General features: G+C 41.4%; 1 protein-coding gene across 4 annotated transcripts in view; it reads right to left on the bottom strand.

Annotated features, from left to right (window-relative positions):
- Window positions 1-2,332: 2,332 nt before the first annotated feature.
- Window positions 2,333-17,560, bottom strand: part of LOC124128229 (sodium-coupled monocarboxylate transporter 1-like) — a 136,084-nt gene continuing 120,856 nt past the window's right edge. For 3 of the 4 annotated variants that reach the window (XM_048390768.1, XM_048390767.1, XM_048390770.1), the window contains 9 exons: window positions 17,231-17,366; window positions 14,166-14,254; window positions 12,788-12,900; window positions 10,861-10,931; window positions 6,851-6,937; window positions 6,287-6,510; window positions 5,226-5,326; window positions 3,795-3,895; window positions 2,333-3,627 (listed from right to left, as the gene is read on the bottom strand). In XM_048390768.1, the coding sequence (XP_048246725.1) occupies window positions 3,478-3,627; window positions 3,795-3,895; window positions 5,226-5,326; window positions 6,287-6,510; window positions 6,851-6,937; window positions 10,861-10,931; window positions 12,788-12,900; window positions 14,166-14,254; window positions 17,231-17,366 (1,072 nt within the window). In that variant the 3' untranslated portion in view covers window positions 2,333-3,477. The remainder of the gene's footprint in view (window positions 3,628-3,794; window positions 3,896-5,225; window positions 5,327-6,286; window positions 6,511-6,850; window positions 6,938-10,860; window positions 10,932-12,787; window positions 12,901-14,165; window positions 14,255-17,230; window positions 17,367-17,560) is intronic. The other variant, XM_048390769.1, reaches the window with a different exon arrangement.

Genomic DNA, 17,560 nt, shown 5'->3' with positions numbered 1-17,560 from the left:
ATATAAAGATACATTAGAAAAGTAAACGTGTACTTTATTTATGTGAAGCTGACAGTTCCACGTCTGGCATGCAGGATATAGACTTGATCCCATGTTGCAGGACAGGAAGTGAATGTTCCATACATGTAGATGGCCTCTGCTGACTGAAGTGTCTCCAGTTGACGTTGTGTTGAGAACGCAAAGATTATATTGTCTTTCCTGTCGCTGAATGGGAGGTTTTTGTTTGTTTGTTGCTTAACGCTGCACTCAGCTATATTCCAGTTATATGGCGGCGGTCTGTAAATGATCGATTCTGGACCAGACAATCCAGTGATTGACATCATGAGCATCGATCCACGCAGTTGGGATGCGACGACAGGCACTGACCACCCGATCCCGTTAGTCGCCTTTTACGGCAAGCATATGGGTTGCTAAAGACCTATTCTACCCCGGATCTTCACGGGTCTGAATAGGAGGTACAAGCTACTGAAACAAATCCTATATACCCAGGTGAAATAGGGTTTAACGTCGCGTCCAAGAGTATTGCACTTATAAAGCGACGTGCATGCAAGTGTATGTATGTGTGTGGCTGCTTGTTCTAGTCCGGACTGATGCCGATTTATAGTGCTAGCTCACTGAGATATCATCGCTCTACCACTAGCCCACGGAAGCGGTCTTACTCCAGTTAGGACTGGTCCATTACTCAATAGGTGTTGTCGTAATTAATCCCACCATGGCCTCTACCCAGGCGGTGTAACAACGGGGAATATAGATAGGTGTGTGACAAATGGGACGTGTAACTAATGGGAGACAACCAATACTATATCGAGCCAAGAAAGGTGGTCATGATGTGGCAAGGGTAAAAACTAGGCTTTGATATATGCTAGTGGAACATGGAAAGGCCGATCTATCTAAACGGTGTGAGAGTCAGTAAGTGCTGCAAGCATGTTTACACTTTAAGTATATCATCACCACATTAAATTCTGCGTCAACTCTCAAAATATGTCAACTATTCAAACATTTCACTGCTTCGTATTATCATCTTTCAGAGATTTTTGACTTTTCCCAAGAGTGGAAAGTTTGGACATGCTGAGACTGTAAAAAATACCAGAAATTATCTGCCACCCATTTACATTGTTGCAATGTGTTTTAGAAATAGTATATATGCTCATATACGGAGGGAAACAAATAAGGGAACACAGAGCAAATCAAAGCATGCGAAGAAACCTGGAAAAGAATACAGGAACATGTATTTTCATGTGTTCCCTTATTTGTTTCCCTCAGTATAGTTTTATTCAAAATATTGCCTGGTTTTGCAGCAGCACATTTAGCTGAGAAAATTATTCTGTCTCCATACCAAATCACAACGCCCCCCCAAAAAAATCAAATGTTCAGTCAGGCCACCTGGATAAAGATCAGCTTACTTTCAAGGTACTATTTTCTTGATGTGAAGCTTTTTTGAAAAAAATCTGAGAGGACCCTTACTGTCTAAGGGTAATTCATAATACATATTGTGTAAATGTATTAATGACAGTACCGATAATGTTGCACACGTTGAATATATTAATAGACCTACGAAACGTATAACGTTAGTGGACTTTTTTTTCCCAATCCCTCTCTGGAGCCAAGTCGCTACCACAGAACGTTCTCGGGCAATATAATTTGGTTGGCACGTGCAGTCATTGTTTGTTGTTTAACCCCACACTCTGCAATATTTCAGCTATATGATGGCGGTCTGTAAACAATCTCATCTGGATCAGACAATCCAGTGATTGACATCATGAGCATCGATCTACGCAAATGGGATTCGATGACATGCATTAACCAAATCAGCGAGCCTGACCACCCAATCCCGTTAGTCACTTCTTCCGACAAGCATGGGTTGCTGAAGACCACTATTCCAACCCGGAATCTACACGAGACTGCAGTCATTGAGATCGGACGAAAAGACAAATGTCATAGTAACGAGCACACACACACAAAAGCACTCACGCACGCACGTACGCACGCATGCACGCATGCACGCACACACTTTTAACTTTCAGACATTTATAAATGTGTCAATTCCACGTTGAAGGAAAGAAGTGATGCAGACCGTCGATCACGACAGTGATGCCTACAAAGCAAGCAGAATACAGCAACATCGCAATGGTCTGCAAATAATAGAATCAGTTAAGGTCAGCAAGTTTTTATATAGGAAACGCTCGAACACAGGATGGTGTTAACAACAGGCATCCCATACTGGGTTGCTTGACTGCCTCTATTTTTAATCAAACACTACAAGTTCACAGACAGACAGAAGTTTATTCAATATTTTAGGCCATACGACCTACATTACAGAAGTGTTTTTTTGGTATCAACATTGTACAGTCACGTGTAGGTAATAATAAGTTTACATAAAATATTATCGTCTAATTTCAAACATATTCTTCAGGAATATTGACAGAGATGATATTGTATTTGCATTGCGGGAGTTCAACAAATTTTTCATCAGTTGTTTATCTTTGCACATAGTGAAATCATAGGGAGGTATCTATATCTAAGAAACTGATAATATTTACAAATGAGAAGTACATGAAACTAATCCTCAACATAGCCTTCATTACAATAACGGCATGAACTACTTTCTTTATTTTGTACATTTTTCTTTCTGAGATTATTAACATTAAAATTATGTAATGATATACGTAATTTACACAAAGATCATCTCAAAGTTCTATCCTGAAGTACAGATACATATTTTTCAAGAACAAGTAATGATTTTTTATTCGTATAATGGCATGAAAACCTTGAGGATGATATTTGACAGTGCCAATCTTGTTAAAATATATCAAGTAATCCTTGCTTAAGCATGAAGATAAATAATTTATCATTTCCAACATCTTGAGATATCCATGCAAGAGAAAAAACAGACATACAAAGAATATTCCTGATCTCAGACACCCAAAAAACAATATTTACCCTTTTCATCCAAGGCTTTTAACATATTATAAGTTCACGTGTAAATGCGATACACCGTTAGTAAAATGTGTATGAAAAACCCACCCTAACGTAGCTTCGCAGCATTCAACACTACTAAACAAACGTCATCGATGACGAAACTATGAAAGGGCGATAATTTCGTTTTCTATTTCGTGTTAGCTAATGGGCGCAAATAGGCCTCCTATTGGCCCACAGTGCCCTCAAATAAAACACCATTCGTAATGGTTATCTCAGATACAAAATAAACAAACGTGACGGTCAGTTAGTTTGTTTAACCTAGGGTCTTTAGATTTTAAGTTAGGGCTATTTGAAAGATGTCCCCTTCTGTAATTAAGGAACGCTAAGATATCTAGAACAAATGTTTTTTCTTGCAAAGATACTATGTTTATACAGCCTATGAATAGTCGAGACAGAGCAATTAAATAAATATGAATCATCCCCGGCCAAAACAGAATGTTTTGGGAGGACGGATACCTGTTTTTGCAGGTGCCTATCAAACTATCAACGCACACAGGACTAAGTTTCGTCCTTCTTGGGGTGAGAGGGAACATCAGAGACAGATCTGTCCTTGCCGGACGTAGCAAGCAGTGGTAGTTCTGTCTCGGCTGTTGGTCCGGTTTCTATTCCAATCACGGTTTTGTAGGTACTGTCCTGCGTTACAGCCTTCTGAAAAATATATGTGGGTAATTTATTTAGGAAGCATGAAACAGCCTTTACATTTACCAAATTACCAGCCTTTACCAAATACATTTAGCAGTACAAACTGTAGGAATCAAGTAGCATTCACGCCTGTAGACGTGTCTGAACGACATATGGGAAATTAACGTGAATACCTCATCTGTCTTGGTCTTTTTCCCGCAGTTCAGTATATTTCTGACGACGTCAGATAGAAATATGACATAGCGAGGATCGAGGCTCCCATCTCTGTTAAACCCTGTCATAAACAAAATAAATGCCAAAATTGAATGACATAAACATCCAATGTTCATAATATTTAGAGAGGGTGGACGTTATATCAAATTATTTACATACCCATTAGATCTGGTGGTGAAATGGGGTTTAACGTCGCGTCCAAGATTATTGCACTTATATAGCGACGTGCATGCACACACACCTGTGTGTGTGTGTGTGTGTGTGTGTGTGTGTGTGTGTGTGTGTGTGTGTGTGTGGCTGCTTGTACTAGCCCGGACTGGTGCCGATTTATAGTGCTAGCTCACTGAAATACCATGCCACAGTTTAACATGAATACCCCACTCAGACACAGTATACTGACTCCGAGCCGACCAACCCCCTTAATGCCGAGCGCCAGACAGGGTAACAACAAGTACCATCTTTTAACGTCTTTTGGTATGACACGGCCGGGGATCGAACCCCGGACCTTCCGCTCTCCGGGCGGACGCTCTACTACTAGACCCAGGAGACGGTTCATTAGATATGAATATTATCAAGAGCTTACAATAAGAATATAAAACCCATCCGAAGGCATGTTGCTTTCAGCTGTGTTGAATAAAACATCTTAAACCTTAAATCTGTCGACTTTCTGTTCCGAATGGAAACATGATAACAAAAGCTTAATTTCCAAATTGACGCATCAGTGACAAAATTGATGTCCGATGCAGTCCCTAATTTGACCTGTACCATATGTTCTCGTGTTATTTCAGGTGAACAATTATGTATAAACATAATTTCGTCTGAGGTATTCCAAAAGATAAAATTGTTCACTGGAGATGGTAGTATCCTGAAATTGTGATTAAAATATTTTATTTGGTGCCTCCTTTCAGAGAAAGAGATTGTATGTTTTGAGGTGAGGTGAGGTGAAATTGGGTTTAACGTCGCGTCCAAGATTATTGCACTTATATAGCGACGTGCATGCACGTGTATGTGTGTGTGTGGCTGCTTGTACTAGTCCGGACTGATGCCGATTTGTAGTGCTAGCTCACTGAGATACCATGCCTCAGTTTAACATGAATACCCCACTCAGACACAGTATACTGACTCCGAGCCGACCAGTCCTTGTTTTAGCCCCTTAATGCCGAGCGCCAGACAGGGTAACAACAAGTACAATCTTTTAACGTCTTTTTGTCTGACGCGGCCCGGGATCGAACCCTGGACCTTCCGCTCTCCGGGCGGACGCTCTACCACAAGACCACGGTGGCGGTCGTATGTTTTGAAGCAGTGACGGAAATAATATGTTGTCTCTAACAAAAATACCAGAATCCCCCACACCCGATTTTTAGGTGGTCTCTCCCCTAAGTACTCCCTACCTGTCGCCCAGCTGACGAAGAACCCCACGATCAGCACGATAGCGATGCCGAGAGCGCCCAGCCACAGATACGACAGAGTGTATATGACATTGAACCCCGTGCTGGAACAAAAAAGATGCTAGATTTTAGAAGTGAGAGGACACCCGATTCGTGGCAACAGTTACGAATGCTTGAGGTGCAGTGCCAGACATATTTTTGCAGAATCTTCTCTGGAAACAAGTTACTGTATATTATGTTCATGTTACATGCAACAGAGACATTAAGTCGGTTCGTTATATAGCGACGTGCACGTGTGTGGTTGTTTGTGCTAGTGCTGACTGATGGCGGTTTTATAGTGTTAGCTCACTACCGCGAGATATCATACCGCAGTTTAACATGGATAACACGCTTGCAGCCCAAGTACCAAGTTGTCCGACTCCCCAGTATTCTCGGTGCCTTAGGTTTGGTACCTCCCAATCTGTTGACTGACATTGGGAGAGCACCAGGGTTTGCTACCAGGAATACAGCCCTTCTGACAATCTGGGTAATGCAGAAGGCTGCAGTGTTGGGGAGTTTCACATTCTCCGAAAAGTTTGACTAGGCAGCGCTTCCTGGGAGAAGTCCCATTCGCTGTCTGGGCTGCGTGTAGAGGGGGGCAAGGGCCCTGAGCTGATGATGAGCCTAATCTGCCTGACTGTGCCAGGATCACCCAAATAACGTAAATAATAATAATAATAATAATAATAATAATAATGATAATAATGATAATGATAATAATCCTCTTGTAAAGCACATACTTCCATACATAACGTACCCCCGGCTCAAATGATTTTTCATTCTCAGCTCCCTGGGGAGTATACAGCGAAATTTCCCAGTAAGGTGCTTGAAGGTTAACAGTCACATTACCGGATATAGCTATAATACTGTCCAAAACTGCATAAATACCACCTCACACAATCGAGACTAAGACAGGCTGAAACTTCTGCCAAGTCAAAGCACCGCGTGCACATATTAAACCTATTCCCTCATCCCAATGGGTAATTGATTTGTCCAATGTCCACTAAAGTTTATAACGCCCTTACACCGGTTCGGCGACATCTGCAGCGGTTGTTACGTCATACAGTCCTGCTGTTGACGTCAGGAGTCCTGTTGTATTCGTGATCAGTGACGTCATATTATCCACAGAGCACTGGTCAGTTGGGGCTGGAGCCAACCAAGGAGTCGGTCTCGTGGCTCCAGAGAACGTGGCTCCAGCACACAGCCACATCATTAGCGCAGTACTCATAACGGTAGCAGTTATAGCTCCCTGTGGAAACCCAAAGTATGAAAACTAATAATAAATTATGCATTTGAATATTAATTTTTTGTTTGTTTGTTTGTTTGTTTGTTTGTTGTGTAACGCCGCACTCAGCTATATTCCAGCTACATGACGGCGGTCTGAAAATAATCGAGTCTGGACAAGACAATCCAGAGATTAACATCATGAGCATCGATCCACGCAATTGCAAAACGATTACAAAGTCAGGAAGCCTGACCACCGTATCCCGTTAGTCGTCTCTTACGACAAGCATAGTCACCTTTTACAGCAAGCATTGGTTGCAGAAGACCGGATCTTCACGGGTCTGAAATAATAATGGATTACTTGCTTTAGCGTTAGCCCATGGACAGAGAGATGCGAGGAGAAACAGGCCGCACAGAGGGCCATTGAAGGCAGATAAGATCGTCGTCGCAATCTGAAACAAGTATCATGTTTCTTTCATAAATACAATCATGTAAAACGTCAAAGCTAGAGAATCGTCAATTCCAATTAACCGCCGAAACAGGTTCCATTGGACTCAAAAAGCAAAACAGCGGTGACGCCAGGTGTCATCAAAAAGGATAAACATGATTGTTCTGCCTGTCCGTCACGCCGTCTTTTTGTAGGCCTGAATATTTTAACTTGAGTGAGTGAGTAAACGATGTTTAAATCCGGGGTAACCAATAATCCATCTATAGTATGACGACCTGTAAATAATCTAGACACTGATTATGATTGTTCTGCCTGTCCGTCACGCTATCTTTTTGTAGGCCTGAATATTTTAACTTGAGTGAGTGAGTAAACGATGTTTAAATCCGGGGTTACCAATAATCCATCTATAGTATGACGACCTGTAAATAATCTAGACACTGATTATGATTGTTCTGCCTGTCCGTCACGCTATCTTTTTGTAGGCCTGAATATTTTAACTTGAGTGAGTGAGTAAACGATGTTTAAATCCGGGGTAACCAATAATCCATCTATAGTATGACGACCTGTAAATAATCTAGACACTGATTATGATTGTTCTGCCTGTCCGTCACGCCGTCTTTTTGTAGGCCTGAATATTTTAACTTGAGTGAGTGAGTAAACGATGTTTAAATCCGGGGTAACCAATAATCCATCTATAGTATGACGACCTGTAAATAATCTAGACACTGATTATGATTGTTCTGCCTGTCCGTCACGCTATCTTTTTGTAGGCCTGAATATTTTAACTTGAGTGAGTGAGTAAACGATGTTTAAATCCGGGGTAACCAATAATCCATCTATAGTATGACGACCTGTAAATAATCTAGACACTGATTATGATTGTTCTGCATGTCCGTCGCGCCGTTGTTTTGTAGGCCTGAATATTTTAACTTGAGTAAGTGAGTAAACGATGTTTAAATCCGGGGTTACCAATATTCAATCTTTTGCATGACAACCTGTAAATAATCGAGATTCTTTTATACATTTATCATGTGAATGAGACCTGAATTAATTTGTGTTGAAAAAAACATTAGTATCCCCCGTCGTGATAATGCTGGACTATTGCTAAAAGCGACGTAACAACATATTAACTCACTCACTCATTTAGACATAATAATGCTTTTAAAATTTACATTTCCAAGTTTGACACATCAGTGATGCAATTCTCTATATTGACTTGTACCGTATGTTCCCGTGTTTTTTTTTTCCAGGTGAACATTTGACTTGCCTTTGCATGTGTTTGTGACAGGTGCCGCCGGATGGGCAGGATACGCTCATCTTTTGTCAGACACCTGGCATCAACCTTATTTCATAGTGATTCATAAACACATGTCTCTAATAGACTCGTAATCGTACAATGATTTCTTATGATAATGGTTACGGAAAATGTTATGTCGCCGTTATATCAATTACACGATTTACACTTACAATGACACTAAATGTAGATTTTAGTTTTTTGTTTTCAGGAAGCATTTTAGAAAAGTTTGACCATGAGCAAATCTTTGACCCAAGCTGTTTATATCACTTGAACTTGGAAAAAATGTATTTTTGTACATATCGATATCAATATAATATTTATAATAAAACGATTAAGAAACATTCGTTTTATGTTTTCGGGAAGCATTTGATAGACAAAATATTATCATGAGCAAGTCTTTGGCCGAAACTGTTTTTTCTTTTGAAGTTATTAATGTCATTTTTGTGTCAATATTCTGCCTCGTCCTTCCATAAATGTATATAAAACGGTTTGTAAACATACTTTTGTTCAACGTTATTGTCATTTACAGACACATGGACAAAGTTAAATAACGTTCATCATACCAAGTGACTGGCAATGATGAATTCATTAAGAATAAATGTCAATAAAGGAATAATACATTTTCAGCACATGTGAAACATCCTTTTGTTTTTCCTCTTTGCACAAGCCTATTATCTAAACGGTCACCAAAATGATGCGAATCAGATATTTAAACATGTGAAAACATTATACACTTCCTGCGTGAGTGTTCCTACAATGAGGAATATATGAATGAAAACATTATACACCACCTGCGTTAGTGTTCCTCTAATGAGGAATATATGAATTAAAACATTATACACCACCTGCGTAAGTGTTCCTACAATGAGGAATATATGAATGAAAACAGTATACACCACCTGCGTAAGTGTTCCTCCAATGAGGAATATATGAATGAAAACATTATACATCACCTGCGTGAGTGTTCCTCAAATGAAGAATATAGGAATGAAAACATTATACACCACCTGCGTGAGTGTTCCTCCAATGAGGAATATAAGAATGAAAACATTATACACCACCTGCGTGAGTATTCCTCCAATGAGGAATAGAAGAATGAAAACATTATACACCACCTGCGTTAGTGTTCCTCCAATGAGGAATATATGAATTAAAACATTATACACAACCTGCGTGAGTGTTCCTCCAATGAGGAATAAAAGAATGGAAACATTATACACCACCTGCGTAAGTGTTCCTCCAATGAGGAATATAAGAATGAAAACATTATACACCAACTGCTTGAGTGGTCCTCCAATGAGGAATATAAGAATGAAAACATTATACACCACCTGCGTGAGTGTTTCTCCAATGAGGAATATAGGAATAAAAACATTATACACCACCTGCATGAGTGTTGCTCCAATAAGGAATATAGGAATGAAAAAAACATTATACACCACCTTGGTGAGAGCTCCTCCAATGAGGAATATAAGAATGAAAACATTATACACCACCTGCGTGAGTGTTCCTCCAATGAGGAATATAAGAACGAAAACATTATACACCACCTGTGTGAGTGTGCCTCCAATGAGGAATATAAGAATGAAAACATTATACACCACCTGCGTGAGTGTTACTCCAATGAGGAATATAAGAATAAAAACATTATACACCATCTGCGTGCGTGTTCCTCCAATGAGGAATATAAGAATGAAAACATTATACACCACCTGCGTGAGTATTCCTCCAATGAGGAATATAAGAATGAAAACATTATACACCACCTGCGTGAGAGCACCTCCAATAAGGAATATAGGAATGAAAACATTATACACCACCTGCGTGAGTGTTCCTCCAATGAGGAATAAAAGAATGAAAACATTATACACCACCTGCGTGAGTGTTCCTCTAATGAGGAATATCAAAATGAAAACATTATACACCACCTGCGTGAGTATTCCTCCAATGAGGAATATAAGAATGAAAACATTATACACCACCTGCGTGAGTGTTCCTCTAATGAGGAATATCGGAATGAAAACATTATACACCACCTGCGTGAGTATTCCTCCAATGAGGACTATAAGAATGAAAACATTATACACCACCTGCGTGAGTATTCCTCCAATGAGGAATATCGGAATGAAAACATTATACACCACCTGCGTGAGAGCACCTCCAATAAGGAATATAAGAATGAAAACATTATACACCACCTGCGTGAGTGTTCCTCCAATGAGGAATAAAAGAATGAAAACATTATACACCACCTGCGTGAGTGTTCCTCTAATGAGGAATATCAAAATGAAAACATTATACACCACCTGCGTGAGTATTCCTCCAATGAGGAATATAAGCATGAAAACATTATACACCACCTGCGTGAGTGTTCCTCTAATGAGGAATATCGGAATGAAAACATTATACACCACCTGCGTGAGTATTCCTCCAATGAGGACTATAAGAATGAAAACATTATACACCACATGCGTGAGAGATCCTCAAATGAGGAATATCGGAATGGAAACATTATACACCACATGCGTGAGAGCTCCTCCAATTAGGAATATCCGAATGGAAACATTATACACCACCTGCGTGAGTATTCCTCCAATGAGGAATATAGGAATAAAAACATTATACACCACCTGCGTGAGTGTTCCTCCAATGAGGGAAATGAGTATGGCCACTCCACAGGCTAAGAGACCGAACACAACCACTGAAAATAAAATGATCAGTGTAATACAATTTGCTTCCCTGAAAAGAGGGGGCACGGGTGGCCAAGTCGTCTAAGGCGCCGCAATTCGCTGTGCAGAGTTGCGTACCTTGGGCACGCCCGAAACCTATGATTGTGCCCCGATTATGTTTCTAGGTTTGTCATCACCATACCCGTGCTCGTGGGTTTCACCGAAGTGGTAAACGTCTGAGACCTGCATCACTTCGGGCTTTCCTCCCACATTAAGCTGACACGCCGTGATATAACTGGAATACTTTTAAAAGCGGCGATAACCCCAACTCACTCACTCACTCTCTGAAAAGAGTAGCTTATGGTATGGCACAAGACGTTTAACACATGTCACCCCGACACCACACACACGCCAACACGCATACTTACACACACACATATTCACACTATTAACGCCTCAAGTCATCCAGGGGCGGTCGGGTAGCCTAGTGGTTAAAGCGTTCGCTCGTCACGCCGAAGACCCGGGTTCGATTCCCGACATGGGTACAATGTGTGAAGCCCATTTCTGGTGTCCCCCGCCGTGATATTGCTGGAATATTGCTAAAATCGGCGTAAAACCATACTCACTCACTCACTCAAGTCATCCAATTTTGTTAGGGACCGATCTTTTGGAAGAGTGTGGGTGTGTCCACATGGTTGAGTTATATGAAGTCAAAACGTCGCCTAAACAATTATTGCACTTACAAAGCGACGTACATGCACGTGTGTGTATGGCTGCTTTTACTAACCCGGAGCTACGCTTGCTTTATGGTACCAGCCCAATGAGATACCGGCCCTCTGCTTACAGTTTATCTTGATACCCTGCTCAGTTACATTACACAGTGCCGACCAGTCCTTGTTTGTTTGCTCTTTAAAGGGGAAGTGTACACGCAAAAATCACTTTCTTTCTTTTTCTAAACAAAACGCAATTTTAGAATTAATTAGTATCTGTGTTTGAAAATATACACTATTTTTTTTTCACAGTGAAAGTAGGAAGCTCACAATAGTGTTAAAATGATATGCCGTTATGAGGCCTTCGTTTTACGAGCGAAATAGGCCTGAGGTATCCCCCTTAGATTATGACGTAATTGGTGCCAATTCAACTGGGTCCCTGTCTATTCTCAACGCAAAAGATATCAAGGACCAGTTTGCGGTAAAACAACATGGCCTACGACACACTCCGGCGCAGTGGTGACTCAGCATAACACTATGCTGGCTGGCATCTGAGACGCTAGAATCACACACCTGTACCTACACCACGTGAAGCGGCTCTAACAAAGCATGATGACGTCATAATGTTTATCAATTGGCACCAATGACGTCATATTGCAAGGGGCATAAGCCATGGTGTTTTTGTTATGGAAATAGAACACTTGGTAAATGTGAAAAATATAAATCGTTTTAATGCGAAACATATGTTAATTAATTGTGATATTTTTATATTTTTGTCTATGACACTTCTAGGTTAACACTTTTATTGTGGAAAAAGTACAAGAAAATTAGGTTCATTTCCGTGTGAACTTGCCCTTTAAGTGCCAGGCATAATATAAACGAATATTATTTCAACACTGCTTCAAAACATACATTGTTTTACACAAAATACATTATTTCAGAAAATTTAGCGTGTCTCGTGAAAAATATATTTCTTTGGGCTGATCTGAGGCCAAATCATGTTCCACATCATTTTCGGGATGCGATTATATTAAAAAATCGCTCAGCCCCTCGTCAGGTGCATGTGTCACCTATGCAAATGCTGTCCCACTAAATGATGCTTTGTGAAAGTAGGACAGCCTCAATATGCATGAACTACGGGAAGCACAACATGTCACTAAACGTGAGGTAACATTCACCTGATACTTTAGCTATCACCGTTGCTGTCACGTCGGAAACGTTTGGTAGTCGAGGCTTGAGAATGTCCTCCCAGGTCATCGCTGACAGGCTGGAGAGTCCAGATGAAATTGTGCTGTTGAGAGAATACATGTGGTTCTTCCTTAAATGTTTTAGTTACATACACGCGAATCAGTCCAGCATATGTTCTGTTCGTAATAAGTAGATGGTAGGTTTTTGCATGAATAGGAGTGTTTGAGTGAGTATGGTTTTACGCTTTCAGCAATATTCCGCTATTAGGTTCATGGCGGGGGACGCCTGAAACATCATGATTAAGAAAGTAGACGTACATGTGGGTGATAAAGTTGATATTTCTTTTTTATTGAAAATTTGAAAATGATATTTTTATATCTATTTATTATTTCACTGTAGCATAGTGAGTAGTATGGTTTTACGCCGCTTCTAGCAATATTACGGCGGGGGACACCAGAAATGGGCTTCACACATTGTACCCATGTCGGGAATCGATCCCGGGTCTTCGGCGTGACGAGCGAACGCTTTAACCACTAGGCTACCCGACCGAGCATAGGATTTGAATGTTGCAAAATGATAAGACTTATATTTATATGAAATTAACAGTGGTTATGTATTCTGCTTAATGACAACGGTGAATCATATACAAATTATAATAAATGTGAATTGGCCTTCTTCTAGACATGTATTGTGTAGGGTGAATGTATTGTCAACACAGCGTCGCTCCACATGTCGGAAACAATGACATACAGAACCAAGCTCCCAACATACAGTGCAATTAAGTACGGGATTTAGTGCTCCTCACCAGGTACTGCGTCAAGAGTCGTGTTTTATTCCAGAAATTTAATAAAAAGTTATAACAGTCGCCGCACGTCCTAAAAGCAAATAAGTTTATAATGGAAACATAAACACATCTTGCCTCGGGAAGATGATAAACGCTGCTCATGTGAAGATTTCCGAGACAATAAATACCCCACAGACACACTGAATAAGTCGGGCTGGGAGGGTCCAGTACACAACCTGCCTTAAAGATGCACTGAATATAGCGACCAGGAAGAGTCTAGGTATAAGCTACCGCAAAACGCCACCGAGAACATGGAGAGTCCAGTAGACTACCTACCTTAAGGGTGCATTGAATAACGCGACCAAGAAGATTCCAGGCAGAACTTACTATAAAAAACAACCTTGCATTACTTACATTAAATACGTGCCAGGAAGAATTCAGGCACAGCCCACCTTAAAGACACACTGGGACAAGGGAGAGTCCTGGAATGACCTACCTTAAAGACGCACTGGGACCAGGAAGAGTCCTGGAATGACCTACCTTAAAGACGCACTGGGACCAGGAAGAGTCCTGGAATGACCTACCTTAAAGACGCACTGAATAAAGCGGCCAGGAAGAGTCCAGGCATTCCGGGAAAGCCCCGGAAAATATCCATTACCATATATGGTATAATCTAAAAGAAACAAAAAAATTATGAAAAACAGGCAAGATGGAGTTGTCACGTGACAGAGTGTCTCCGTGAGAGAGTGTCTGGCTGGAGATGATTCATCCCTCGAAGGTATGACAGTGTATGGAGAGAGTGTCTGACAAGAGATCCTTCAGCCCTCGAAGGTATGACAGTGTATGGTGAGAGTGTCTGACAAGAGATCCTTGAGCCCTCGAAGGTATGACAGTGTATGGAGAGAGAGTGTCTGACAAGAGATCCTTCATCCCTCGAAGGTATGACAGTGTATGGAGAGAGAGTGTCTGACAAGAGATCCTTGAGCCCTCGAAGGTATGACAGTGTATGGAGAGAGAGTGTCTGACAAGAGATCCTTGAGCCTTCGAAAGTATGACAGTGTATGGAGAGAGTGTCTGACAAGAGATCCTTGAGCCCTCGAAGGTATGACAGTGTATGGGCGAGAGAGTGTCTGACAAGAGATCCTTGAACCCTCGAAGGAATGACAGTGTATGGGTGAAAGAGAGTCTGACAAGAGATCCTTGAACCCTCGAAGGAATGACAGTGTATGGGTGAAAGAGAGTGTCTGACAAGAGATCCTTGAACCTTCGAAAGTATGACAGTGTATGGAGAGAGTGTCTGACAAGAGATCCTTGAGCCTTCGAAAGTATGACAGTGTATGGTGAGAGTGTGTCTGACAAGAGATCCTTGAGCCTTCGAAAGTATGACAGTGTATGGGTGAGAGAGGGTCTGACAAGAGATCCTTGAGCCTTCGAAGGTATGACAGTGTATGGGTGACAGAGTGTCTCCGTGAGAGAGTGTCTGGCTGGAGATGATTCATCCCTCGAAGGTATGACAGTGTATGGAGAGAGTGTCTGACAAGAGATCCTTCAGCCCTCGAAGGTATGACAGTGTATGGTGAGAGTGTCTGACAAGAGATCCTTGAGCCCTCGAAGGTATGACAGTGTATGGAGAGAGAGTGTCTGACAAGAGATCCTTCATCCCTCGAAGGTATGACAGTGTATGGAGAGAGAGTGTCTGACAAGAGATCCTTGAGCCCTCGAAGGTATGACAGTGTATGGAGAGAGAGTGTCTGACAAGAGATCCTTGAGCCTTCGAAGGTATGACAGTGTATGGGCGAGAGAGTGTCTGACAAGAGATCCTTGAACCCTCGAAGGAATGACAGTGTATGGGTGAAAGAGAGTCTGACAAGAGATCCTTGAACCCTCGAAGGAATGACAGTGTATGGGTGAAAGAGAGTGTCTGACAAGAGATCCTTGAACCTTCGAAAGTATGACAGTGTATGGAGAGAGTGTCTGACAAGAGATCCTTGAGCCTTCGAAAGTATGACAGTGTATGGTGAGAGTGTGTCTGACAAGAGATCCTTGAGCCTTCGAAAGTATGACAGTGTATGGGTGAGAGAGGGTCTGACAAGAGATCCTTGAGCCTTCGAAGGTATGACAGTGTATGGGTGAGAGAGTGTCTGACAAGAGATCCTTGAGCCCTCGAAGGTATGACAGTGTATGGGACAGAGAGTGTCTGACAAGAGATCCTTGAACCCTCGAAGGAATGACAGTGTATGGGTGAAAGAGAGTCTGACAAGAGATCCTTGAGCCCTGGAAAGAATGACAGTGTATGGGTTCGAGAGCAGGAGATCCTTGAGCCCTCGAAGTAATGAGTGTTTGGGTGAGAGAGTGTCTGACAAGAGATCATTCAGCCCTCGAAGGAATGACAGTGTATGGGTTCGAGAGCAGGAGATCCTTGAGCCCTCGAAGTAATGAGTGTTTGGGTGAGAGAGTGTCTGACAAGAGATCATTCAGCTCTCGAAGGTATGACAGAGTGTCCGTAAAGTATTTCTAACTGTGATGTTCCTCATAAGAGGCTTCCATTTTAGTGAAGAAAGTTGTTATGCCAAAAGAGTCTTGCAGTTGTTGTGTAATTGACTCCACTCAAAACAGTTTCACGCTTTGAGTTGTTTGCAATAAGTTAAAAGCAACCCTGTGGTTGCAGTGTTGGGTCGGCACAGTATAGGCCCGGTTTCGTGTCGAGCCCTCAGATCACTCCTTTCTCATATCCCCGCTGTGATTTTTGTGCCAACTCTAAATGAGGCGTCCTTACGTACTCACTATGACATTCTGGCATTCAGGATGAAAGCTCAACAGCTGTTTACACACAGAGGACTAAACAAATGACAATTTTGTCAAAATAATAATTTTTATTCCATGGCATGTTGAACTCTTGCTGCTATCACAAGCAGGCTAAATTGATTCTACCAAGTAACATGCATATGATAAGCAGTGTCTGTTAAGGATATCAATATCTATCCAATATATCTTGTAATCAACCTAACTTTTGCTTTTTAAAATTGAGTTTTAAAAGTTAGTGTATGTGCTTGTGTGTATTTCTGCTTGTACTAGTCCAGACTTATGCCGTTTTTAGAGTGCTAGCCAACTGAGATACCATGCCGCAGTTTAACATGGATACCCCACTCAGTATACTGACTCCAAGCCGACCAGTCCTTGTTGTAGCCCTTAATGCCGAGCACTGGCATGGTTACAACAAGTACCATCTTTTAACGTGTTTTGGTATGACGCAGCAGGGGGTCGAACCCCGACCTTCCTCTCTCCGGGCCAACGCTCTACCACTAGGCCACGGAGGCAGTTTTATTTTTTTCAAGTTCAGCGATTTATTATTGTCATATTGTGTTTGGTTAATTAACATCAAAACACAATAACGACTCTGAAACATTCGTGGATCCAAAGGGCAAGGTTCCGCAATCATATCTTTTTCAGCCTCCTTACCATCGTGTAAAATGCCATTTACCTCAACCATTTCGTAACATGTTTTTAACAAACACCAATTAATTGACAAAATCTGGCTAAAACAAACGCAAATTGTTGCCAGATCTATGTCCATGGAAGGTTCTGTCCCTTCTGCTGTATCCGCACTTGTGATGATGCGCTTGCTTAATGATTAAATAAACCAACAGACCTGGTTCGGATTGTGTATTTGTCCGGACTCCAAAGGGTCACATCTGACGTTCACGTAGTAGGCGTATGCGACGATGCCCTCGATCATGCCCACCGTCAGTGTTATCCAGAACGCAGGACTCACAATCAGCATCACTCTAAAGGACAGAGATATCATAGCAACGTTATACAGGTGTTCCAGTCGATGTCTGAATTCAGTTACCATTGAAAATGGCCAAAAATATCACTCGACAAAAATTGTCTTATTCACGCATTCACTTTACAAATTGCCTGTACATTTAAAACCTTTTTTGCAAATTAACTGAGGAACGTATTATTTTTATTGATTTGC

The sequence above is a fragment of the Haliotis rufescens genome, unplaced genomic scaffold (genome assembly GCF_023055435.1).
Source record: "Haliotis rufescens isolate VD_foot unplaced genomic scaffold, xgHalRufe1.0.p SCAF_9, whole genome shotgun sequence".
Lineage (NCBI taxonomy): Eukaryota > Metazoa > Mollusca > Gastropoda > Lepetellida > Haliotidae > Haliotis > Haliotis rufescens.
This window is presented reverse-complemented; position numbering and strand designations above follow the sequence as displayed.